The sequence below is a fragment of the Carcharhinus amblyrhynchos genome, chromosome 30, assembly GCF_965287045.1.
Source record: "Carcharhinus amblyrhynchos chromosome 30, sCarAmb.v2.hapA, whole genome shotgun sequence".
Classification (NCBI taxonomy): domain Eukaryota; kingdom Metazoa; phylum Chordata; class Chondrichthyes; order Carcharhiniformes; family Carcharhinidae; genus Carcharhinus; species Carcharhinus amblyrhynchos.
Genome location: NC_137353.1, coordinates 5,567,744 through 5,592,409, shown reverse-complemented (window position 1 = coordinate 5,592,409; position 24,666 = coordinate 5,567,744). Strand labels below are relative to the sequence as shown.

Genomic DNA, 24,666 nt, shown 5'->3' with positions numbered 1-24,666 from the left:
TATTGCCGTATTCAAAGAGATGTACCATAACCATATCATAGATTCCCTACAGTGCAGCAGGAGGTCATTTGGCCCATCAGGTCTGCACCGACTCTTCAACAGAACATCCTTCCCAGGCCCGATCCCTGCAACCCCACATATTTACCTTAATCCCCTAACCTACACATCTTGGAACAATAAGAGGCAATTTACCATGGTCAATCCACCTAACCTGCATGTCTTTGGAGTATGGGAGGAAACTGGGGCACCTGGAGGAAACCCACACAGACACGGGGAGAACGTGCAAACTCCACACAGACAGTGACCCAAGGCCGAGAATCGAACCTGGGTCCCTGGAGTTAAAAGGCAGCACTGCTGGCCATGGATAGGTGACATCTCTTTTTAACTGACATGGTGGGTGTCTTTTCACAGTTTATCGTTAAAAGTCTAGTTTCTTGTCCATCTGTGGTTGGATTAAAATTCATCAATTTCACAAGACCCTGGAATGTTTGACTTTGACTATTTTTGCAGTCGTGGCCTGACTTTTATTTGGTGAACTTTGTCCCATCTTACACCTACAAACAGCGTGATGGAGGAAGAAGCAATGAGGTTAATACGATCTCCCTTGAAGTATATTTTCAGGAAGTATATTGATCAGTGGATACTGAGAGAAGATTAACCGTCATTAACCATGATGCACATCCTGAGTGTTACCTTGTTACAAGCCTTGAAAATGTCGTTTTATCATAACACACAATTGATTTTGGTTACAGGAAATTGCAGGTTTCTAGAGAGGGTCTCTTCCCCACCCCTCACCACATGCACACTCTCTCTCTCTCTCTTTGCCCCCACCACCACCACCCACACACACACCACCCCACCCCCCCCCACCCCCCCCCCCCCCCGCCCCGCCCCTCTCTCTCTCGTTTTTCCCCTCTTTCTCACCCTTTTTTCGCCCTGCACCTCAAAAGCCGCCAGGACCATCATGGTAAAACAGTTCATCCCAACCCTGCAGCTAGGGTAACCCCAGGGAGAGAGACAAATGCAGAAATAAATCCAGAAGGAGGAAAATACTCTGTAACATTCCTCTCCACCCTCCTCAGACAGTCGGGAACAATCCCAGGAGGGCTCACCTTGCCTTTTCAATGTTGTTATTGATTGTCAACCTCATTTCAGTGATTTTTGTATTTAGTCCTTTTTTTTTTGTTTAGTTTTGCTATCTTTTCCACATTATTTCAATCATTCTCTTATGTCCTGTAACCTGAGTTTGGCTCTACTATAGTTTGACCATGGCACCACTTAATTCTGTCACCAGCAGTGGTGTGAATGTACGTTACAGCAACCGGAAATTCGAAAAATGGTTTAGGGACACACAGTAACAGCCTGCAAAGATGACCAACCGAAACATCTATAAGATAGAGATCTGTGAATAGTGCCTGTGCCCCTGGGTGCGGCAGACAGAGTGTCACGTAAGTTGCCCACCTACATATAATCTGACTCCACAAATCCTCACTCCACGTGGGTTACGTTTCTGACGTATGTTTCCCACGTGTGTGTGGGTGAAAATGTATTTGGCGGCAGTTGTGTTTGTGCAACACAGACTGGTTAACGTGGATGGAACAATGGTCTGTTCTGCTCCAGGAATGCAAAGGAGACGAAGAAAAATTTTGGACACCTCGGTTGCCTACGTGCGAGGAGAGGAGAATCTCGCTGGATGGAGACCTCGCGGGGATAGCCTCATCTTGGAACATCAGTGGGAATTGGAAAAACTGGACCTCCTGCACGAGGTAAGCAGAGCGCGGAACAGATTTACAAAACCAAAAATACGTGGGGGCAGGAGATCTGAAATGCAAACGTGCCACACTCAGTCTGGTCAGGCAGCGTCTACAGAGGCTGGAATTTTCCAACTGTTCACGCTGACGGAATTTTCCCCATTCCCCTGCAGCGAACGGAGATTTGGCTTGTTGTCAAATTCTCTGTCTTCGCTGCAGCTCGAGCGCGACGTGAATGGGCAGTAACATCGTCCTCGCAGAGTTTAACGTTTCAGGTTGATAACCTATTATAACCTCCAGCTTCCTCCCACAATCCAAAAGACATGCTGGTTATGTACATTGGCCACGCTAAATTTTCCTTCAGTGTATCCGAACAGCCGCTGGAATGTGGCAGTTGGAGGATTTTCACAGTAACTTCATTGCAGTGTGTTATGGTTCAGGTCAGAAACTGTTTTATGGAGCCCACCTGGATCATAAGTTTTGCAGCTTGAATTTGGTTCGAATAAACATGATATGTTTCACTTCAGGTTTGATTCGAATGACCCACTAGGGAGCTTTTATCAAATAAGTTTATTTAAGAATATAGTTAAAATGTATAGTAAGAAAATTAGCAACAATTTTTTACCAATTACAAACAAGAAACAGAGCAACCACTATAATATAACCCCTTAACAGATACATCTAATGTGTTCCAATTGAAACTAAAAACTCCCATAGACAAAACCCTTTAAACAGATTCAACACAGCAAAGACTAATGCTCACATGATACTGGAAATTGAGTCCTTTGGCTGAAATCTGCAGTCCTCTGGATTCACTCAGAACAAGTTGAAGTCAAAATAGCTTATCAGAACCCCCAGGGAGAGACTCTCTGGTCAAGCTACCAACTGTAGAATCTTTACTACAGAAAGGTTAAGAATTTGCTTTCAGATAACCAGCAGAATTTCCAAAACAATAGGGAGAGAGTGAAAAGGTTTTTTTAGTTTGCTGTCCCTTCTAAGACTACAGCCCAGAATTGAAAATGAAGGAACTTCTGCCACTTGACCTGCAAAACCAATTTTTTTTCTCCTAACAGTGCAGCATCATAAAACAAATCCCGGAGTAAACACAAACAGATCCCATTTAAGCAACATTAAAAGGACTCTCGTAGACAGCCTGGCCACAATGAGAAAAACAAACTGAGGCTGTAAGAGCTGCAGAGATCATGATTTAAAAAAAACTTCCTCAAAGTATGCTAACGTCACAAGTGGTAATGTCAGCCTACTTGTGATTCTAATAAATAAACTAGAACTATTGTCAGAACAGATTTGCAGTGATGTCTAGCAAAGAAGCTTACACTTGGGAGTTCTTCGAGTTGAGAGCAGTGTTCAGAAAGTGCAGGTTTTTCCTTTTGCTTGTCTTCCAGCCCTGTGCTGGAATGGTGCATTCACCTTCAGTATTCCAGGATAAACTATTGCTTCTGGATAAAGTAAGATTTCAAAATTTTCACCTACAGCTTGGAAACAAATGTTTACCCACAATAGCCTTTGAAAATGCTCAAAGCAAACCCAATTAAGTTAAGTAAAAGTTCCCCACCAGGAATTGTGTCCTTGTGTAAGAAATGCACCTGCAACGTCACACTGAAAGCACAAGAAATCTACTCCACCCCCTTATCTGTCCCACGTTTTATCCTCTGATTTAAAGCATAGTGCAGTGGAGTCTGAATCGTTAAATGGTTTCAGGACGGAGATAGATATATTTCTAATGGAGAAAGGGGTAAGGGGATATGGGGAACAGGTGTCGAGGTGGATTTGAGACCAGGGAGAGATCAGCCATGATCTGACTGAATGGCGGAGCTGGCGCGAAGGGCTGAATTTGAGAATATTTCTACTTTTCTCCATTTATGTTGAACTGAAAATTAGCTTTGGAAATTGTAGAAGGAGGCCATTCATCCCATTGTGTCCATTCTGGCCTTCTGTAAGACCAGTCCCACATACCTGCCTTTTCCCCATGGCCCTGCCCCTGTGCAATTTTTCCTCATGTGACAAATGAACACAGGTGTTTAGTATATCTCAGTATCATGCTTCTGTACTTTGAACACTTTTTTTTATATGTTCAGGCCGCTAACCTGTGGTGTATTTCTGAAGGTTGAGAGGACACGCCATCTGCTGCTGCTGCGTGAGAAACTCGGCGAAACGACTTCCAAATCTCTCTGTGATTCCCTCTCGCCCAGCATGAGCAGTGGTACGCTCAGCACCTCGACCAGCATCTCCTCACAGATATCTACCACAACGTTCGAGAGCGCTGTCACGCCCAGTGAAAGCAGCGGATATGACTCAGCAGACATTCAGAGCCTCGTGGATCGAGAGAAAGAACTGGCAACCAAGGTACAGCTCAATGAGGCACAGCCTTGAGAAGCCATTCAGGGTGGGATACGTGTGCTGTGATGGAAAAAAAAAACTCATGGGTCATTCACCGTGCCAACTGGAATAAAGAGTGTAAAGGGCTGGATAAAAGCAAATTACTGCGGATGCTGGAATCCAAAATCAAAAGAGAAAAATCTTAGGTCTGGCAGCATCTGTAAGGAGAGAGAAGAGCTGACGTTTTGAGTCCAGATGACCCTTTGTCAAAGCTTTGACATCTGGACTCAACCTCAGCTCCTTTTCTCTCCTTAGAGATGCTGCCAGACCTGCTGAGATTTTCCAGCATTTTCTCTTTTGGTTAAAGAATGTAAAGGTTGTATTAAAAATTTAATGCGTCAGCTCAGAGCTTGCATTCAATTTTGGTACAATTGTTTTATTGTGAGCAGACTTGGAACTTTGGCTTAGTGACAGTTAGTTTTGGAAGAATTCTTGCTGGCCTCTTGTTGTTAAAGGTTTCAGTTCTTTGGTTTTGAAATAATTGAATGGTCTCTCCATTGGCCCTGGCCAAAGATAAACAGATTTTTCTGATGCTGTGCTAGGAACTGATGGGCTGTGAATTAAATGATGGGTTCAATTCCGGCTTAGGGTGACTGTGTTGAGTTTGCATGTTCTCCCTGTGTCTGCAAGGATTTCCTCTGGATTCCTCCCACAAAGATGTATAGGTATAGATGGATTAGCCATGACAAATGTGCAGGATTATGGAGATAGGACGGAGAGGGTGTGGGTGGGGGGTGAGGCTGGGTCCAGGCAAGATGCTCTTTTGGAGAGTCAGTGGAGACTCAATGGGCCAAATGGCCTCCTGCACTGTAGGGATTCTATGGTAATAATTTACATGTTGCTCACCTGTGCCTGAGGCTGGCCCAGGTTCTTTTACCACAAGTTCACTGTCTTAGTTCTCCAGGCAACACTGTTCCATTTGGAGGCAGTGTGGTTAGCGCTGCTGCCTCACAGCACCAGGGACCCAGGTTCGATTCCTGGCTAAGGTCACTGTCTGTACGGAGTCTGCACGTTTCCCTCTGTCCCCCACCGTGTCCGCAAGGGTTTCCTCCCACAGTCCGAAAGACGTGCTGGGTAGGTGCATTGGCCGTGCTCGATTCTCCCTCAGTGTACCCGAACAGGTGCCGGAGTGTGGCAACTAGAGGATTTTCACAGTGACTTCATTGCAGTGTTAATGTAAGCCTTACTTGTGACTGATAAATAAACTTTAAACACTTCTTGCCTAACCATCTGAAATACAGCAGAGGATTGTAGCCAAACACATCCTCAGTGAAGTGAGAAGTTGGAAAGGAAAAGTAGCTGATTACTCTGGCAAATCCCCCAGTAGCTAATTCAGTTCACTAATGGTGTGGTCCAGAAAGCAGATTTTTTTTCTTTTGCTTCAGAAAAATACGTGAACTGGGAAACAAATAGTGAAACACTTCAAAAACAAATGCTAAAATTTGCTTTATTGCAAAAATTGTGCCATGTATCGAAATAGGTCAGTTAGCGAGATTCTTACACTCAGGCAGCTTGTGATTTGGACTGTGTGTGTTTTTTTTTCTTTTGAATCTGTTGCCAATTGAACATGAAGGAGAGCCAGCCATGCTAATCACAGAACACTACAGTTCAGAAGAGGCCCTTCGGCCCAGCGAGTCTGCACCAATGCATGAAATGCGCTGACCTGCCCACCTAATCCCACTTGCCAGCACTTGGCCCATAGCTTGAATGTTACGGCCTGCCAAGTACTCATCCAGGTACTTTTTAAAGGATGTGAGGCATCCCATCTCCACCACCCTCCCAGGCCGCTCTTTCCAGACCCTCACCACCACCTGAGTAAAAAATGTTTTTCTCAAATCCCCCCCTAAACCTCCCAACCCTCGCTTTTAACTTGTGTCCCCTTGTAACTGACCCTTCAACTAAGGGGAACAGCTGCTCCCAATCCACTCTGTCCATGCCCCCTCATAATTTTATACACCACAACCAGTTCGCCTCTCAATCTTCTCTGCTCCAGCGAAAACAATCCAAGCCTATCCAATCTCTCTTCATTACTTAAGTGTTCCATCCCAGGCAGCATCCTGGTAAATCTCCTCTGCGCCCCCACCAGTGTGATTACGTCCTTCCTATAATGTTGTGACCAGAACTGCACAAAGTACTCCTGCTGTGGCCTCACCAAAGTTCAATATAACTCCTCCACGATCTCCCTCTTTTTGTAATCTATACCCCGATTGATAAAGGCAGATGTGCCATATGTTTTTTGCTCCACCCTATTAACCTGCCTTTCCGCCTTCAGGGATCTATGGACAAACACACCAAGGTCCTTTTGTTCTTTGGAACTTCCCAGTGTCAGACCTTTCATAGTATTCTTCCTTGTTGAATTACTCCTTCCAAAGTGCATCACTTCACACTTTGCAGGGTTAAATTCCATCTGCCACTTATCTGATCATTTGACCATCTCGTCTATATCTTCCTGTAATGTCCCAGTCAACCTCCGTTACAATGTGTTTTTATGCAGATGATCCTTTGCCCTAGCTTTAACAAAAAATGTCATCTGGATAGGAAACGTCAGCTCTTTTCTCTCCTTACAGATGCTGCCAGATCTGCTGAGAGTTTCCAGCATTCTCTGTTTGACCTCCCCCCTCAGATCTGGACATGTTTTCTCATCAATAAGTTCTCATGGTCTACTCTCTTGCCAATTTTTCTTTGGTGAAACAGAAATTTAGTGTATTTTGTTCACCGTACCAGGTCCAAAGGTTTTTCTTTTGTCAGTAAATATCACTGAGACGGACTTAATCTCTAATGCTGTTGATTTATCCCTGGTAAAATTCAATTTGTGCAATCTCAGATGAGTTTTAATTCTTTTGTCTGAACTCTTCCGTGTTTTTCCTACATTAAAGCGATGGGTCATATAGAGACACTCATGACATATGTGTTCCTGACCATCTGAAGACATCCAAAATTGTGCAGGTTAGGTGGATTGGCCATGCTAAATTGACCATTAGTGTCAGGCAGACTAGCTAGGGTAAATACATGGGGATACAGGGAATAGGGTCTGGGTGGGAATGTTGTCAGTGCAGACTTGATGGGCCGAATGGCCTCCTTGTGCACTGTAGGATTCTATGATGCTAGGATTCTGCATTTTTTTAATCTCTCTGGTCTGTTCAATATTCCTCATGTGCAATCATCTGTTTCAGTGTCTGCGACTTCTAATGCACACATTTAACAAAGAACTGAACCAAGTCTGCAACAGCATCAGTGACAGCAAGGTAAATATAAATTCACATTGCAGGAAAGTGCTTTAATACAGAAGATGATCTGAAAATGATGCAGTGTAATGTTGCATCTGATTCCCCAGTGCTGCCTTTCTGGGATACATACCAGGTGAAGGCTCAGGAGGGATATTTCACTCCTCCATGTCTCCCTTCTAACAATTAATTTCAGACAGACAAAATAACGTTTTCTATACATTTCAAGCTCCTTGGCCCATGTTTCTCCTGCGTTAAAGTGATGGGTTACACACACAGACCCTCATGACGATTCTGTTCCTGAATTGTCTGAAGACAGTCTATTCATGGAAACAGTCATAGTTTGCTACAAAGCTGCTTCTCTCAAACCAGACTTCCTGATGTTATTATTTCTAACCTCTTTGAAGAACAGGTTTTATTAAGCACATTCTCTCTTCCACCCCTCCCATCTGGAAAAAGATACAAAAGTCTGAGGTCACGTACCAACTGACTCAAGAACAGCTTCTTCCCTGCTGCTATCAGACTTTTGAATGGACCTACCATATATTAAGTTGATTTTTCTCTACACCCTAACTGTGACTGTAACACTACATCCTGCACTCTCTCCTTTCCTTCTCCCCTGTGTACTCTCTGCTTTGTCGGTTGGCACTCGATCTGAGACTTCGGTATATTTTTCCTGGGGGAAGGAGGTGGAAGAGAGTACATGGTTTATAAAGCCTGCTCTTCAAAGAGGTTGGAAAGAATAACATTAAGAAGTCTGGTTTGAGCATGGGGTCCTGGATCCTGCTGCCCCAGAAAAGCAGCCAGCATAAAGTGTAGACAGAGTCAGTGGGTGGGAGGCTGGTTTGAGTGATGGACTGGGCTATGTTCACAATGCTTTTTAATTTCCTGTGGTCCTGGTCAGAGCAGGAGTCATACCAAGCTTTGATACATCAGGAAAGGATTCTTTCTATGGTGCACCTGTAAAAGTTGGTGCGTATCGTAGCGGATTTCCTTAGCCTCCTGAGAAAGTAGAGGTGTTGGTGGGCTTAACTGTAGCATCGGGTTGGAGGGACCAGGGCAGGTTGTTGTGATTGGGACACCCAATGCTCTGTGGCACAGTGGTTAGCACTGCTGCCTCACTGTTCAATTCTGGCCTTGGGTCACTGTGTGGGCTTTGCACATTCTCCCCATGTCTGTGTGGGCTTCCTCCGGGTGCTCTGGTTTCCTCCCATTGTCCAAAGGTGTACAGGTTAGGTGAATTGACCATGGTAAATTGTCCTTGGTGTCAAGGGGATTATCAGGGTAAATCCAGGGGATTGTGGGGATAGGGCCTAGATGGGATTGTGGTCAGTATGGGCTCAATGGGCCAAATGGCTGTCTCCTGCACTGTAAGATTCTCTGATCATTCCATTCAGGTGGACAGACATGGCACTTTGAGGATTGTAAATTTTTACCATTTGACAGGTTAATACTGGCACTTCTCTAGATCAGAAAAGATGGTCATTTCTTCAAAGTTTGATCTTTCTAAAATGGTTGGGCCCTGTGATGTACCTGGCTAAGTGCTTTTTGATATTTTTAATCATTTCGGGGTAAGTTAAAATGAAAAGCTTCTTGTGTTGGTGCCGTTGGGAGTGGATTACTGAGAAATGCTTTGTGTTTCAGCTTTCAGATGTAAACTCCCCGATTGGCCGTGATGCTTCTGTGTCCAGTTTCAGCAGCACCACCCTCACTCCTTCCTCCACCTGCCCATCACTGGTGGACTCCAGGTGTAACTCAGTGGATCAGAAGTAAGTCTGAATGAATACTCCTTTGTATTTGAGGGATGCTTGCACTGAAAAACTGAATATTGTTCTCATTGACTGACGCTGAAGAGAGTTTTTATTTAAAAAATCTTACAGCAATGTGCCTTAATCTTATTTTTAATGTAGTATCTCCTGTACCAGTGTGTACTTTTCCACTATCTTATCACCTTATACTTGTGCTTTTGACTGGACAGCTGGCTAGTGATACAGAGCAATACCAACAGCACAGGTATGGGCCCCATATCTAAGGAAGGATGTGCTGGCCTTGGATAGGGTCCAGAGGTGGTTCACAAGAATGATCCCTGGAATGAAGAGCTTGTTGTGTGAGAAACGGTTGAAGCAAATTATGGGCTGCGTCCCCCACACCACAAAGAGCTGAGTTGAGACAAATGAAACTCATTTCAGAGAATCCTTACTGCAATAGGAATGAAACTTCCCAAAGTTTGTTTTCCTCTCTTTTTTCCCCTCTCCCTGCCCCTAAATATGGTCAGTTGTTTTTCAGGGTTGACCTACATTCAAAAAATGGAGAGCAATGGTCACAAGTGCAATCCAGATGTTCAGCCCATTCATTGTATCCTGTTTGTGTTTAACGTAGATACAAAGATCATTGCTCCCTCCCCGACCCCAGCAGATGAAGTCCAGTCTTTTTGTCTCCTTTCTGTCTCCACATGGCCTACATCCTGAACTGACAGTCGTTGCAATTCATAGAAATATTGAATCCCTACAGTGCAGAAGGAGGCCATTTGGCCCATTGAGCCTGCACCAACAATAATCCCCGCTAGGCCCTATCCCTGTCACCCCATATATTTATCCTGCTAATCCCCCGACACTAAAGGGGAGTTCAGCATGGCCAACCAACCTAATCCGCACATCTTTGGAACATGGGAGGGAACTGGAGAAAACCCATGCAGACACGGGGAGAACATGCAGATTCCAAACAGACAGTGACCCAAGGCTGCAATTAAACCTGGGTCCCTGAAGCTGTGAGACAGCCGTGCTAACCCCTGTGCCACCGTGCCGTTACAGTTTATGTATTGGTAATAACCGCCTTGTTCAAGATGTCAACATCCCAGGGCCAAGTAACAAAAAGACTGGAAATATAATTGGAGCATTTTTCTTCCTCCAAAACTCGGATACTTAAATTATTTTCTGTAAATCTATCCCGATTTACAACTGTAGTCAATCTTCAATTTCATAGAATCATAGAATCCCTACAGTGCAGAAGGAGGCCATTTGGCCCATCGAGCCTGCACTAATCACAATCCCATCCAGGTCCTTTCACATAACACCACATATTTACTCTGCTAATCCCCCTGACACTGGGGTCAATTTAGAATGGCCAGTCAACCTAAACCGCACACTTTGGACTGTGGGAGGAAACTGGAGCACCCGGAGGAAACCCACGGAGAGAACGTGCAGACTCCACACAGACAGTGACCTGAGGCTAGAGTCAAACCCGGGTCCCTGGCTTTTTGAGGCAGCAGTGCTAACTACTGTGCTGCCCTTGTGCGGAAAAGAAGCCCCAGTGATTGCCAATGTGTTCCATGCCTTTTATTCTCAATGACCATTATTTGGGGCTCCTTTATTTGTTATTGCGTCAATTGTGAAGAACTTTCATTCTTGCATGACTGTTTCAAACTCTTACTCTTTCTCTTTCCCATGTCAGTGTTGTAATGATTAAATGTGGACATTTTCAGTTGGGTATGTTTCGGCCCTTGCTGCTTTGTAAGCTAAGACTATGCTCATATTGCAGGACTCCTGAGGCCAACTCTAGGTCTTCTAGTCCGTGCATGGAGTTTGATGGCTTCCCCATGGTTTCTCGAGTAGAAACTTCATACCTGGCCAGAGCGGGAAAGCACGAATTCCTGAACCTGCTTCCTGATATTGAAGAGATTAGGACTGGGTAAGAGCTTCTTGCTAGATTCCCAATTGGTTTCTTCCAACTCATTCCAAGGATGTGTAAATGCTGCAATTGTCTTTGACTTTTTGATGTCTGTGCTTCTTTTCATATGCCTTAGTCCTGTGGTGTCAAAGAAAGGATATCTGCATTTCATGGAGCCCCAGTCTAATTCTTGGGTGAAGCATTATGTTGCCATTCGGCGTCCGTATGTGTTTATCTACAATAGTGATAAAGACCCTGTGGAAAGAGGTATTCTCAACCTGTCCACAGCTCAGGTAGAATACAGTGAGGATCAACAGGCGATGCTGAAGGTCAGTAAGTTGTTGCGTTGTTTATTTTGTGTGTGTCTTCACCACAGAAAAAGATTCATTGAGACATAATCTGCAAAGTCACATATGAGTCACATATCACTGAAATCCCTAACTAAACCTAGCCATGTGGGTTCAATGCCAATCCTCTGATTATGCTGGCTGCTGATTTTCTGCAATACCTCACTCTATATTTAGGCATCCATCTACTCTGGTAATCCAATACTCCTCGTGTACCATTTATACTTGCATGCTCGTATTTTATAATCTATTGAAATGTGTAATTAAAATATACATTAAATGGGTGGCACAGCAATTAGCACTGCTGCCTCACAACGCCAGGGACCCGGGTTCGATTCCAGCCTCAGGTCACTGGCTTTGTGGAGTTTGCACATTCTCTCCGTGTCTGCATGGGTTTTCTTGGTGCTCTAGTTTCCCCTCTCAGTCCAAAAAACTTGCAGATTAGGTTGATTTGGCCGTGCTAAATTGCCCCTAAGTGTTGGGGGACTAGCAGAATAAATACATTGGGTTACGAGGATAAGGCCTGGAGGGGATAGTTGCTGGTGCAGGCTAGATGGGCTGAATGGCCTCCCTCTGCAAGTAGGGATTCTATGATTCTACAGTTACATAAGACATTCCAAATAAATCATTTTAAGATTCCTTCCATGGCTCAGTCAGTAAAGATGGTGTGTAAAGTTGTGATGTGGCCATATAGATCAGGAGATCTCGGGTTTAACCCCTCTGCTCTATAGGGTTATAGTTGATTTTGGCTATGGTGCTTACCAGAAACAACAGTCTGTCATCTAGGGAGGCCAAGTTCTGATTGCTATCCAGTGACATGTGCTACTAAATGTATTTGAATGGATGTTAGGTGAGGACAGGGTCAGTTTATATGGCCACAGTCAAATTAGTCAAATCAAGGTAGGAAAATAAGTTGTGAAGAGGACATCAGGAGTCTGCAGAGGGACATAAACAGGTTAAGTAAATGGGCAAAAACATTGGTGGATGGAGTATAATGTGAGAAATGTGAACTTGTCCACTTCAACAGGAAGCATAGAAAAGCAACATCTTATTTAAATAGAAAAAGATTACAGGATTCTTGAGGGTACAGAGGGATCTGGGTGTCCTGGTATATGATCAGGAAAAGTTAGTATGCAAGTACAGCAAGTAATGAGGAAGGCAAATGGAATATTGTCCTTCACTGCCAGGGGAATAGATGATTAGATGGGCAATGGTTAGCACTGTTGCCTCACGGTGCCAGGGACCCGGGTTCAATCCCTGCCTTGGATCATTATCTGTGCGGAGTATGCACGTGCTCCCCGTGTCTGTGTGGGTTACTTCCGGGTGCTCCGATTTCCTCCCACAGTCCAAAGATGTGTGGGTTAGGTTGATTGGCCATGGGAAATTGACCCTAGTGTTGGGAGATTATAAGGGTAAATATGTGGGGTTATGGGAATAGGGACTGGGTGGGATTGTGGTTGGTGCAGACTTGATGGGCCAAATGGCCTCCTTCTGCACTGTAGGGGTTCTATGATAAAAAGTAGAGATGTTTTGCTATAATTGTACAGGATATTGGTGAGACAGCATCTAAAGTACTGTGTACAGTTTTGGACTCATTATTTGAGAAGGATGTGAATGTGTTAGAAGCTGTTCAGAGAAGGTTCACTCATCTGATGCCTATGATTGGGGTTTTTAGGAGGAGGAAAGGATGGATAGGTTGGGCCCAAATCCACTGGAGCTCAGAAAAATGAGAGGTGGTCTTCTTGAAACATGTAAAATTCTGAGGGGACGTTGACAGAGTGGATGCTGCAGGAGAGACTGGGGAAACAATTTAAAAATAAGCGGTCCTCCTTTTAAGACGGAGATAAGGCTATTTTCTTTCCTGAGGGCCTTTACAGCTCTCTCATCCAGCAAGCAGTCAAGGCAGGATTATTGAACGTTTTTAAGGCAAAGGTAGATAGATCCTTGGCTAACAAGGGAGTGAAAGGTTATCAGGGCTAGGTGGAATCTGGAGTGGAGGCCACAATCAGATCAGCCATGATCTCATTGAATGGCGGAGCAGGCTCGAGGGGCTGAATGGCCTCCTCCAGCTCTTCATATCTTTGTGTATAAATCTTCTGCCACGTTGTCAAGGCTCATAAAGATTGGCCACTTAGCTGCACCGCCACTACCTACTGGACTGCAGCTTATAAATGGTTCAGTACCTTCTGGAGAGATGTAGGAAAGGTTAAAATTGGTAGCAAAGAAGCACTTTCAATGATTACATTAGGAATGCAACATTCTTGGTTAGAAGCGAAAGGTGAATAAAGCTCCCTGGTCTTGAGGCCGAGTAAATAACCATTTGTTAATTTATTTTTCCGCACTTTTATAGACATCCAACACATTTGCAGTGTGCACGAAACATCGTGGAATACTTCTGCAGGCAAGCAATGACAAAGATATGTATGACTGGTTGTACGCCTTCAACCCACTGCTGGCTGGCTCAATCAGGTAAACCCCTCACTTACCTTCCAGCAAAACTTCCTCTCGTCCTCATTCCTGCTCCCAATATCCTGGAGCTCGCTCTTAGAAAACCTGGAAACATCATTCGAATTAACAAATTTTCATTTTATTTGAGAAAGATGCAATTTCGTCAGTCAGCACCTTCTAAAAGCCAAATCGCTACAAGGACAGTAATTAATCTTTTCTTTATCTTGCTGTTGGTTATTGGTAATCTTGTTGAGCAGTGAGCAGGGCTTGTGCTGAAAGAGATCTTTTTCATTCATTGGGATATGGGTGATGTGACCATTGTTGCCCTTGAGAAGCTGGTGGCCAGCCCACCTTCCTGAATGGGTGCAGTGTTGTTCGGAGGGAGAGGGTTCCTAGATCTTAACCCAGTGATAGCAGAAGTCGGGACAATGTGTGGCTAATTGAATTGAAAAGTCAATCAAAGAACAAAGAAAATTACAGCATAGGAACCTCAGCCCTCCAAGCCTGCACCGACCATGCTGCCCGACTGAACTAAAACCCCCTCCCCTTCCAGGGACCATATCCCTCTATTCCCATCCTATTCGTGTAGTTGTCTAGACGCCCCTTAAAACTCATTATCGAACCTGCTTCCACTGCCTCCCCTGGCACAAGTTCCAAGCACCCACCACCCTGTGTGTAAGAGAAAAGACTTGCCTTGTATGTCTTCTTTAAACTTTGCCTCTTACACCTTAAACCTGTGCCCCCTAGTGATTGACTCTTCCACCCTGGGAAAAAGCTTGACAAGGTGGATGCTGGAAGAATGTTCCCCTGGGTTAATTTGTTATAACGGATGTTTGAACAGCTCATTCATGATGTTTCCTCCCGTTTTCTCTTGGTTGTTCACCCAAAAAAATGAATCTCAAATCAAACTGGGCTTGCCTGTGCTTGATTCGTTGAGTCAGTGCAGTGTTCTTTTAGCATTGGAGTTGAATGACCCATACCAAGGTGATGAGTTCTGAAGGTTCGAGGTGGGGAATAGTCTTGGGCTTCGGTTCTGGTGGGCGTGGGTCCGTCGAGCAGTGTGCTGCAAACTAAGATTGAGATGGCAGAAATGCCTGAGAGGTTGTGAAGGATAGCAGGTAATGGTAAATTGATGCAGTTCTAGAGGTGGGATTAAACACAATATTAAAACATCAAGGAGGCGGCACAAGGGTTAGCACTGCTGCCTCTCAGCACCAGGAACCTAGATTCAATTCCGGTCCCGGGTCACTGTCTGTCTGTGTGGAGTTTGCACGTTATCCCCATGTCTGTGTGGGTTTCCTCCGGGTGCTCCAGTTTCCTTCCATAGTCCAAAGATGTGCGGGGTAGGTTGATTATGCTAAATTGTCCCTCACTGTCATGGTGACTAGCTAGGGTAAATGAATGAGGTTTTGGGGAATAGGGCCTGGGTGGGATTGCAGTCAGTACAGACTCTGGGCCAAATGCACTATAGGCATTCTGTGGTTCTAACTAGAATGTTCCTCCAATCTATACCATATGTGACATGAGAACTGTCAAGGGCTGTTACAATGGTTTTCTTGTTGTATTTAAAAACTATTGTTCCTCTCAAGTAGCCAAACAAAGTAACAGTGTTTTTAAGATGATATTTACTATAACCAGCTATGAGACCCATTCCAAGTGAAAAATTCAAAAATACAAATGCTAATTACTTGCATATACCAGTAACAATAGGAGTTTACCTTAATCCAATCATAGTTATGGTTACATCTTGAATGCATAAGGATACAGTGTCTGATTATGAACAGCACGATGGTTAGCACTACTGCCTCACAGCACCAGGGACCCACGTTCAATTCGGGCCTCGGGTGACTGTGCAAACTCTGCACGGTTTCCTCCCACACTCCAAAGATATGCGAGTTAGGTTGACAGGTCATGATAAACTGCCCCTAAATGTCAGAGGGATTAGGAGGGTAAATATGTGGGGTTACGGGGAGAGGATGGGATATCTGGGTGGGATTGCTATCGGTGCAGGTTCGATGGGGCAAATGGCGGCCTCCTGCACTGTAGATTCTATGATGATTAAAACTTGTGTGTTATATCATCCAGAAATGATAGCTATATCTCTGACCAATGGCATCTCAACCTCTTCTTTTCCTTGTTCTAATGGGCAGACATGAACTGCATCATTCGATTAGATTGTCCTTGAGCCTTATCAGGGCTTACTTAAATCAAAATGTGTCATTTGCACAGTTTTCCCTGTGTCACTGAGGTTCAGCTTACGGCTTATGTGATTTTTAAACTTGCAATTTTTAATCCTTTCAAGAACCTTTGATCCTGATGCTGAAATGTCCCATTTTCACAGTGCTAGCAAGCTCATTCCTCCTCCTTTAGGTACCATGCCTTAGGGCTTTGGTGACCATGAACTTTCAATGGAATGGTCCATTATCATGCTTGGCAAAGCACGGCAGTGGTTTGTTCTGCAGTATGGCTGACCAGGAAGCTCTCCCACTCTTGCCATCTGCCATTAGGCATGTTGAGGGGGAGCCGATAGCCTAGTGGTATTATCACTAGACTATTAATCCAGGAACTCAGCTAATGTTCTGGGGACCCGGGTTCGAATCCCGCCACGGCAGATGGTGGAATTTGAATGCAATAGAAAATATCTGGAATTAAGAATCTGATGACCATGAAACCGTTGTCGATTGTCAGAAAAACCCATCTGGATCACTAATGTCCTTTAGGGAAGGAAATCTGCCGTCCTTACCTGGTCTGGCCTACATGTGACTCCAGAGCCACAGCAATGTGGTTGACTCTCAGCTGTCCTCAGGCAATTAAGGATGGGCAATAAATGCTGGCCAGCCAGCGATGCCCATGTCCCCCAAATAAATGAAAGATCTACAGACCAATGATCAACCTGTTTGGCCCCATTATCAACTCACCTTCTGTGGCCATCAAGTCCTGAAGTGGAACTTGAACCCGAGCTTATGGTGCAGAAGTAGGTATTCTACCAACTGCACCACAAGACCCTAAATGTCACCAAAAGTACAGACTTTGAGTTGGTGAGTTACACTTGGGAATAATTACGTTTTAGCACTTTGAGGCCTGCCATTTATTTGTGGTTTTTTTAAGTAATTAAATGCCTTGAAATTTCTAGCACTGTAGTTCTGGAATTCCCTCCCTAAACCTTGCCAACTCTTTTCCTTGCTTTCCGCCTGGAAGATGCTCCCTAATGCCTGCTGTTTGATTAAGTTTTGGTGTAAATTAACAAATCTTTTCCTATTTACATTATCCTTAATTTATCATCCATGTTTAGCTCTGTAAAGTATTAAAAGGTTACACGGTAAGGTGTCAAATTCTGCCTGGTAATGTTCCTCTAACGTTTTACTGTTGCCTGTCACTTTTACAGTTATTGGTGACTCCATATATTTGTGCCCTCCAATTACAAACTTTCTTTTTGCCTTTTTAGGTCAAAACTCGCTAGGAGACGTTCAGGGCAACAAACGATGTAAAAGGAAACCTTTCACCGAAAGCAAGAAATGAAGTAGTAACTCTGACTTGCCTTTCAAACGAGTACAATTGTTGCTCTTAACCTTTTGTGATATTTGACGGTTTCTCATGTACATGTACACGTGGCTTAACTCTCTTATCCGAGCACCTTTCTTTTCTCCTAGTTACCAAAATACCGCTTTTTCTTTACACCCATTCCAGATCTCGTGGTAGCATGTTGTAAAATAGTCAAGTGTGTGCACGATTCTCAGCACCTCTTTTCCCCCATTTTTCGCTTTCTTCTCGTGTCTGTGGGATATCCTTGTCTGTGCTTCCTGTCAAACTGTAGCTTTTAATTTGCAACCATAGGGTAACTGCAGTTGACCCTCGGGGACTCGTTGCTGTAAGACGATGGGGGTGGGGTGGGGTGGGCATGGGGAAGGAAGAGAACTTCAGGCTGCTCTTCTGATGGGTGATAGCTTATAAGGAAAGTATATACCTTCAGGTATATGCCTTCACCTGCGCGTTCTGGAACATCTTGCACAGTAATCTCCAGTATTCTAGAATGTCACAGCTGCCAGAAGATTTTTGGAGTGAAGGTTTTTGGTGATTGCCGTGAACTTTGTTGGATTGTTAAATGTGGGTTGCTGGGGTCAGAGTGAAGCTCGCTCTGAGGAAATGTACTCCTCCTACTTATTCAGTTGGCAGGAAAGCTAGTCGATCGAGAAAGCTGAACCACTTGAAATGGTGAGTTCACCAGTAAATGGTGTAACAGGAAGACAGCAGAACCTGCTGGGGGGTGGGGGAGCAATCTGGGTAAGACACTGCTATTTTAGGCACACATTGCAGTACTTGAAGGACTGTCCCCATAGCTAAATATCTATCTACTGTTTGCATGCATGTTTGAAGGCAAAAGGTTGCTGTAGGTTCCTCCTCCTTACCTTTGGGTAAAAAAAGCAGAGATAGTGGCAGACTTTCACAAATAGTTATCCAGACTTGACTTCAGCAATGCATGCAGTGCTCACCTTCAAGTGGACATAACTAGATACCTGCATTATTTCAGTGATAAACGCTTCCTTGCAGCGTAATCATCATCAATCAGGAGCAACATCCGAGAATAATTGACCCGCGGTCAGGTAACTCTACATCGCTGCTGGGCCAGACAGAGGGGTGAAAATGCTCTCCAAGTCCCACAATATGCTGTATTCCTGCCTTCAACTAGATGCATTAGAAATAAAATTGCCTTCTAACCTAATATGCCACAATGAGGTACTTGCTAACCCTTTAATAGCTGCTGGCCTTAGCCCATCTGATAACCTGCAGCTGAAGTTGCTATTTTAAAACCAAAAGGTGCAACTTACAAAGTAACAAAAAGGAAAATGAAACCCTGCAGACCAGTATTCATGCCAGTGGCTGTACCAGTGAGCTTGCTGCATACAGATGTTGAGGCAATCCTCCCAACATCTCATCATGAGATCACCTTTAACCCGTTTCAGTCTCAACAGTTGTAGTTTTTCAGAAGGGACTAAGATTTAATTCCCCTGAAGTTACACACACTCAACATTTTTGTAATCCATTTTTGTGTCTTGGCTGTCACTGAGGCGTTCCGTAGGGTGTGTGCTAACGTATCCCTTGCCAAATGCTTTGTCCCTTCCAGCAAACAAGGTGTAACACAAGCTGACCACGACCCTGTTTACAGGCAATTGCATGTCAGTATTTCTCAGTAGCTTTGAGCTTATTGTCCTAAAAATGTCACCTTCCAACCAAAATGAAATGCGTCAGCCTGCATAACTGCAGGTCGATTGGAATAAATGATATTGAGGAAATATTGATTAACTACACAGCAATATACCGAGTGAAAACAGAATGGTATGCGATGATAAGCAAACTTCTTATCGAAAGGAAAATTAATACATTTAGGATACGATTGGCCCACATGTAGCATTTTGTCAAATCTGAGCACTGAGGAAACGTTTCAGTAATTGTAGTTTTGTCCTTTGATCTATTCCACCCAGCCCCCGAGGATAACATAGGCTTCCCTGGATATCTCGGCAACCTCCAGTCGATGTGGGGCTTTCCCCTCTGTTTGTTTTCACGTGTTGCTACACTGGAAACGTGTATTTCTAATGCATTACAGCCGCCTAATAAACCGTGTGGCGTGGGAAATCTTTTCCACTAATGCCGAATGGACGTAAAGTGGAATCTGATGATGCGCACAGACCTCGTGGTCACAAGCGGTAGAGATTAGACCACACTTAGCAAACCAGCAGAGATAACTTGGCATCGCTGCAGATTTATTTTTACCGTACATATGCACTTTTTCTTACCAATAATGGATGACCATGATATGCATAATTAAAGCTTGATTAGATGGGATCCTAGTGGGGCTATCTACTGGATATTCTGGCAGTTTGTCCACTCAACAGTTACCAGGAGATGTTAAGCTGCTTTACGTGCTAATCAGCACTGATTCGTGGAGTGGAGCTGAGGGGCATTAATAGTCTTAACGCGACAGAGAACCATTTTGATGCTTGAATTGTTTACTACGAGAGTTACCAGGATGAAAGCTGCCTCAGCAAATCAAAAGTGAGAATTTCAGTGATAATATTTGATTAGTGTACTGTTTACAGTTTAATTTTATTGCAGAAGGAACAGTGCTACGAAATGAGAGGGAGGAAATGTCTAATCTTTGCTTTGAACAGCTTAAATCAAAGAAGCTAAAACGCTGAAACTGGAATTTCAATCCTTAGCGTGCGTCCTATCCCCTAATCCCAACTCGATTTGCGCTACCCTCAACTGATTTTTGTTCTGAAGTTTAATTTGTACAAAAGGATCAGAGTGTTTCCGAAATTTCCTTTGTACACAAGATATGCCTAGTCTGTGACTATAACTTAACTTTGCCTCTCACACTATTGTAGTATGGAGCAAGTAAAATCGGATATAACCTCGATTCTGCAAACCTAGGTGACCAAATAGCAAACAATATTTATTTAAATACGTAGATTCTTTTAGATATAACTATTTATAATTAAGATGTAGCTTTATTCTCTGGTGCATTTTTTTTAAAAACTGTTTGCTAAAGAGAGCTGCTCAAAAAGAAAGGAGGACATGACTGAGGCTAGCAAACCTACAGATCATGGTCTGCGCTGGTGTGAAAGTGGAAAGTGGCATGGTGGCACAGTGGTTAGCACTGCTGCCTCACAGTGCCAGGGACCCGGGTTGGAATCCTGCCTCGGGTCACTGTACAGAGTCTGCACATTCTCCCTGTGTCTGCGTGGCTTTTCCCTGGTTTCCTCCCACAGTCTGAAAGACATGCGGGTTAGGTGCATTGGCCATGCTAAATTCTCTCTGTACCCGAACAGGCACTGGAGCATGGCGACTAGGGGATTTTCACAACAACTTCATTGCAGTGTTAATGTAAGCCTACACCACAACTTAAACAATGTATAGCTTCATAATGTAAGGTGCCCAGTATACAGAGGTTGTGGCATGCATAATATAGCCAATTGCTTATAAATGCCAGCCGATGATTTAACTTTGAGTTAATCCCTTAATGTGCTGCATGGCTTTTAATGATCATGAACTATGGAAATACACCATTTCTACTAAAACAAAACTCAGCTAAGTTTTGTCACGTGACTTGACAAAGCTTGACTATTGTTAAAGTATTACTTCTGTTTTTAAATTTGGATATAAAAGCTGAATCTAAACTAAAAGCTGGTAGTTATTTAGTAAATACACTCAAATATCCGAGTACAATAGGACCCTCCACTACTACTTATCTGCAATTCACTTCAGATAAATTTTCAAGATACAGAGCTTAGCTGTGAACACTTATGGATTTTGTATTTAGAGTCAGGTTTAAGTATGTATGCTCAGTTGAACCAGTACAATGCGTACTCTGAAGTCAGCCAACTTCCAGAGCACACAGTGAGATGGATCATGCCAAAGGCCAGACAACCTCTTGAGCATGGGCAATGTGTGGAATTTTGGGAGAGCTGAGTAAACCATACTTTGGTCAGCTAATGTTTCCGTGTCTGAAAAAAGAGACTCATTCATTTTTGTACACCTTAAGCACCAGATATTTTAAATCAGTGCATTTAAGCTGGTATAAAATAGATACTGATTCTTGGATGAAGTTTACAACTAAATAAAGGTATAATGAAGGATGTCGTAGGAGTAAACTTGAAGTCTTTGCTTTCCACTTTAGTTACCAAACAAAATTTGCACATCTTGCACTTTTAATATCACATTTCCAACTGCATCACACCATAACCAGCACTGCTTATAAGAACAAAGAAAATTACAGCACAGGAACAGGCCCTTCGGCCCTCCAAGCCTGCACCGACCATGCTGTCTGACTTGATTAAAACCCCCTACCCTTCCAGAGACCATATCCCTCTATTCCCATCCCATTCATGTATTTGTCAAGATGCCTATCTTTTAATGCCAACCTAATATTAGAAAAAATAAAACCCCAGATACCTTCAAAATGTATAATGTACAGTTTAGTACGATGAGGGTGAAACTGCTTTAACATATCGATTACACAAGGTAAATACTTGGGTCTTAAATGGTGAGAGAAGTAAAACTTGCCCATTGCTTAAATCTCAACCTTGTACCCTTTCAGGAAGTTGAAACTGATCCTTAAGGTATGAAACCACATGAAAACAGAGTGTTAATTCTATCTGAGAGTTGGCCATCTCTACAGCTGGGAGAAATAATGCTCACTTTTGTTTCCGCTATCAAATCTCATAAATTGAGACTCAAAAGTTACCAATCTCTTAGCAAATCAGATAAAGGACACATGTAAGCAGAATTGCTTAAAAAAAAATGTACTTGGCCTTCCGTACTTACGAATTGTACAAGAAAAGAAATCCAGGTGGATCGGTAAATATTTGTTGACCTGAGTAAATAGAATTCACAGAATGAGTGTGCTGGAAATTTTTATTTAGTACTAACTGTTTCTTGAATTAACATTGCAAGATTCCTATGTTGCAATCCCTTTTGTCAATTCTTCCAAATGGCAAATGCAACTTCTACTGGAGAGCAGAGTCTGTGCACGTGTTAAACATATCGAGGATTCATCAGAGCAAAGATTCTCCCACCTCCTCTCATTTCTAGCTTCTGTGTAATTTTTAGCGGGTGCACATTGGTGCACAATTTACTTTGTATGAATTGTTTGCAGTGAATTGCACACCTTTTATTAAGGGGTAATTGTTTGGGAAGGGATTTGAAAATTGCTGTGGGACATTGTACATTTTCTCAGCCCTTTCACCAGTACTGCACATTGGGAAATGAAACATACAGCTAGTTGTTTTGAGAGAGACTGTATACCTTTTTATAAAGTTTAGAGTAGGGTTACTGTATTCTAACAGTTGGGCTTTTTGTTTTTCCGATAAGCCAGATTGTAAGTGCTGTAGCACTGGGCTATAGTACTCATAAATGCGATCATTTATTTGAGAGCATTTTGCATGAAAATTTGAAATCTGGCAAACCCAATGATCAAATCCACTCTTAATATTTCAGCCACACCGAAGCATCCTGTACATTTGTTTATGGGAATCACTACTGAGATCAGATTGTTTTGTAGATTTGGATGCGTGAAGAACTTGTACATAAATTAATGAGTTGTACCGTCTCCCTCAAAATAAAAGACTTGTGGGTATTGCCATTAAAAGGGAAAGATACTGTAGCTGCTGTCCGTAGGTTTACTGAATGTGCTGATAATCAGGAATTTACCTGTGTGTTTTTTTTTCTAATTTTAATTTTGTCTGTTGTGGCTGGTTAACCACAATCCATTGTAGTTTAAGGGTAGTTTTAGTTGCGATTGATTTATTGTGCTTCCTATCAATGCCAGACCCTTCACAGGAGTGCATCAACACTGTACATTATTTATTATATTTTGTCAGGGTGGCTACACATTCATAATTTTTATTTTGTAAATATGTGTTGAACCAAGCTTGAGGTATAAAGACTTAAAAATGTAAATATTTCATTTATTTGTACTAATTATAATCCATTCGCTGTATAGCATAGACGTGTAATGCAGATATCTAATTCTGTGTATGGTAACCTGCACCACTGAACTGTTAGTGAATAAGGTAACAATAAAGGTACAACCAGAGCATAAATAAACAAAATAAACTTGTCTTGTTTTTATTTTTACTTCATAAAACACCAAAAAGCAAGTAGAGGGGGGATCTTATTGAAATTTACAGGATTCTGCAAGGCCTGGATAGAGTGGACGTGGAGAGGATGTTTCCACTAGTAGGAAAAACTAGAACCAGAGGCACAACCTCAGGCTGTTTAAAACAGAGATGAGGAGGAATTTCTTCAGCCAGAGTGTGGGGAATCTGTGGAGCCCTTTGCCGCAGAAGGCTGTGGAGGCCGGGTCACTCTGTGTCTTTAAGACAGAGATAGATAGTTCTTGATTAGTAAGGGGTTCGGCGGGTATGGGGAAAAAGCAAGTGAATGGGGATGAGAAAAATATCAGCCATGATTGAATGGCGGAGCAGACTCAGTGGGCCAAGTGGCCTAATTCTGCTGCTATGTCTTATGGATCAATGGATGTTTCAAGTCATCTTCATTCTATCTGGTTAAAAGACATTTGTATTTGTGTAGTGACTATGACCCAATTTTTCCTCCTCCTCCTTGTCAGTCTCATCCTTCTCCAGCCCCCTACCCTGTCCTGCACAATTGAAAATGCACATTCTTAGAGGACTTAGGTAGTCATTTCGTCAAATGGCACCAAACCTTGGCTCTCCCACAGTATAAATAACTTGCTTACCAGCTAATCAGCTGAAATCTTTCACAATATAAGGAGCAACAATTTGGGCCAATTTTAAGCCTTCACACCCCTGTAGCAGCCTACAAGCCACTGCTGAGCATTACTGTCTGAATGAAAGAGTTACTTGTAAGGATGGGTCCTAGTTTTAATGGCTCTTGTATACACTATTATTTGTGTCACAAACCTATTAGTTACCCTTTTTCCAGTCGATTAAGCACCAGATTATTTTGTACATTAATTTTTTTTATTCATTTGTGGGACATGGGTATCGCTGGCTGGCCAGCATTTATTGCCAATCCTTATTTGCCTGAGGGCAGTTGAGAGTCAACCACTCTGGCCTACATGTGGCTGTGGAATCACATGTAAATCAGACCAAATAAGGACAGCAGATTTCCTTCTCTAAAGGACATTAGTGAACCAAATGGGTTTTTACAACAATTGACAATGGTTTCATGGTCATCAGTAGATTCTGAATTCCAGTTTTGTTTTATTGAATTAAAATTCCACCATCTGCCATGGTGGGATTCGAACCCAGGTCCCCAGAATATTAGCTGAATTACTGGATTAATAGTCTAGTG

At 43.1% G+C, this 24,666-nt stretch overlaps 1 protein-coding gene across 19 annotated transcripts in view; it reads left to right on the top strand.

The window, feature by feature from the left end:
- Nucleotides 1-21,601, top strand: part of kif1b (kinesin family member 1B) — a 223,871-nt gene extending 202,270 nt beyond the window's left edge. For 17 of the 19 annotated variants that reach the window (XM_080215363.1, XM_080215361.1, XM_080215347.1 and 14 more), the window contains 8 exons: nucleotides 1,621-1,766; nucleotides 3,876-4,115; nucleotides 7,322-7,393; nucleotides 9,017-9,141; nucleotides 10,910-11,059; nucleotides 11,175-11,367; nucleotides 13,736-13,854; nucleotides 17,279-21,601. In XM_080215363.1, the coding sequence (XP_080071489.1) occupies nucleotides 1,621-1,766; nucleotides 3,876-4,115; nucleotides 7,322-7,393; nucleotides 9,017-9,141; nucleotides 10,910-11,059; nucleotides 11,175-11,367; nucleotides 13,736-13,854; nucleotides 17,279-17,321 (1,088 nt within the window). In that variant the 3' untranslated portion in view covers nucleotides 17,322-21,601. Of the gene's footprint in view, nucleotides 1-1,620; nucleotides 1,767-3,875; nucleotides 4,116-7,321; nucleotides 7,394-9,016; nucleotides 9,142-10,909; nucleotides 11,060-11,174; nucleotides 11,368-13,735; nucleotides 13,859-17,278 lie in introns of those variants that run through there. The other 2 variants (XM_080215362.1, XM_080215360.1) reach the window with 1 other exon arrangement.
- Nucleotides 21,602-24,666: the final 3,065 nt, after the last annotated feature.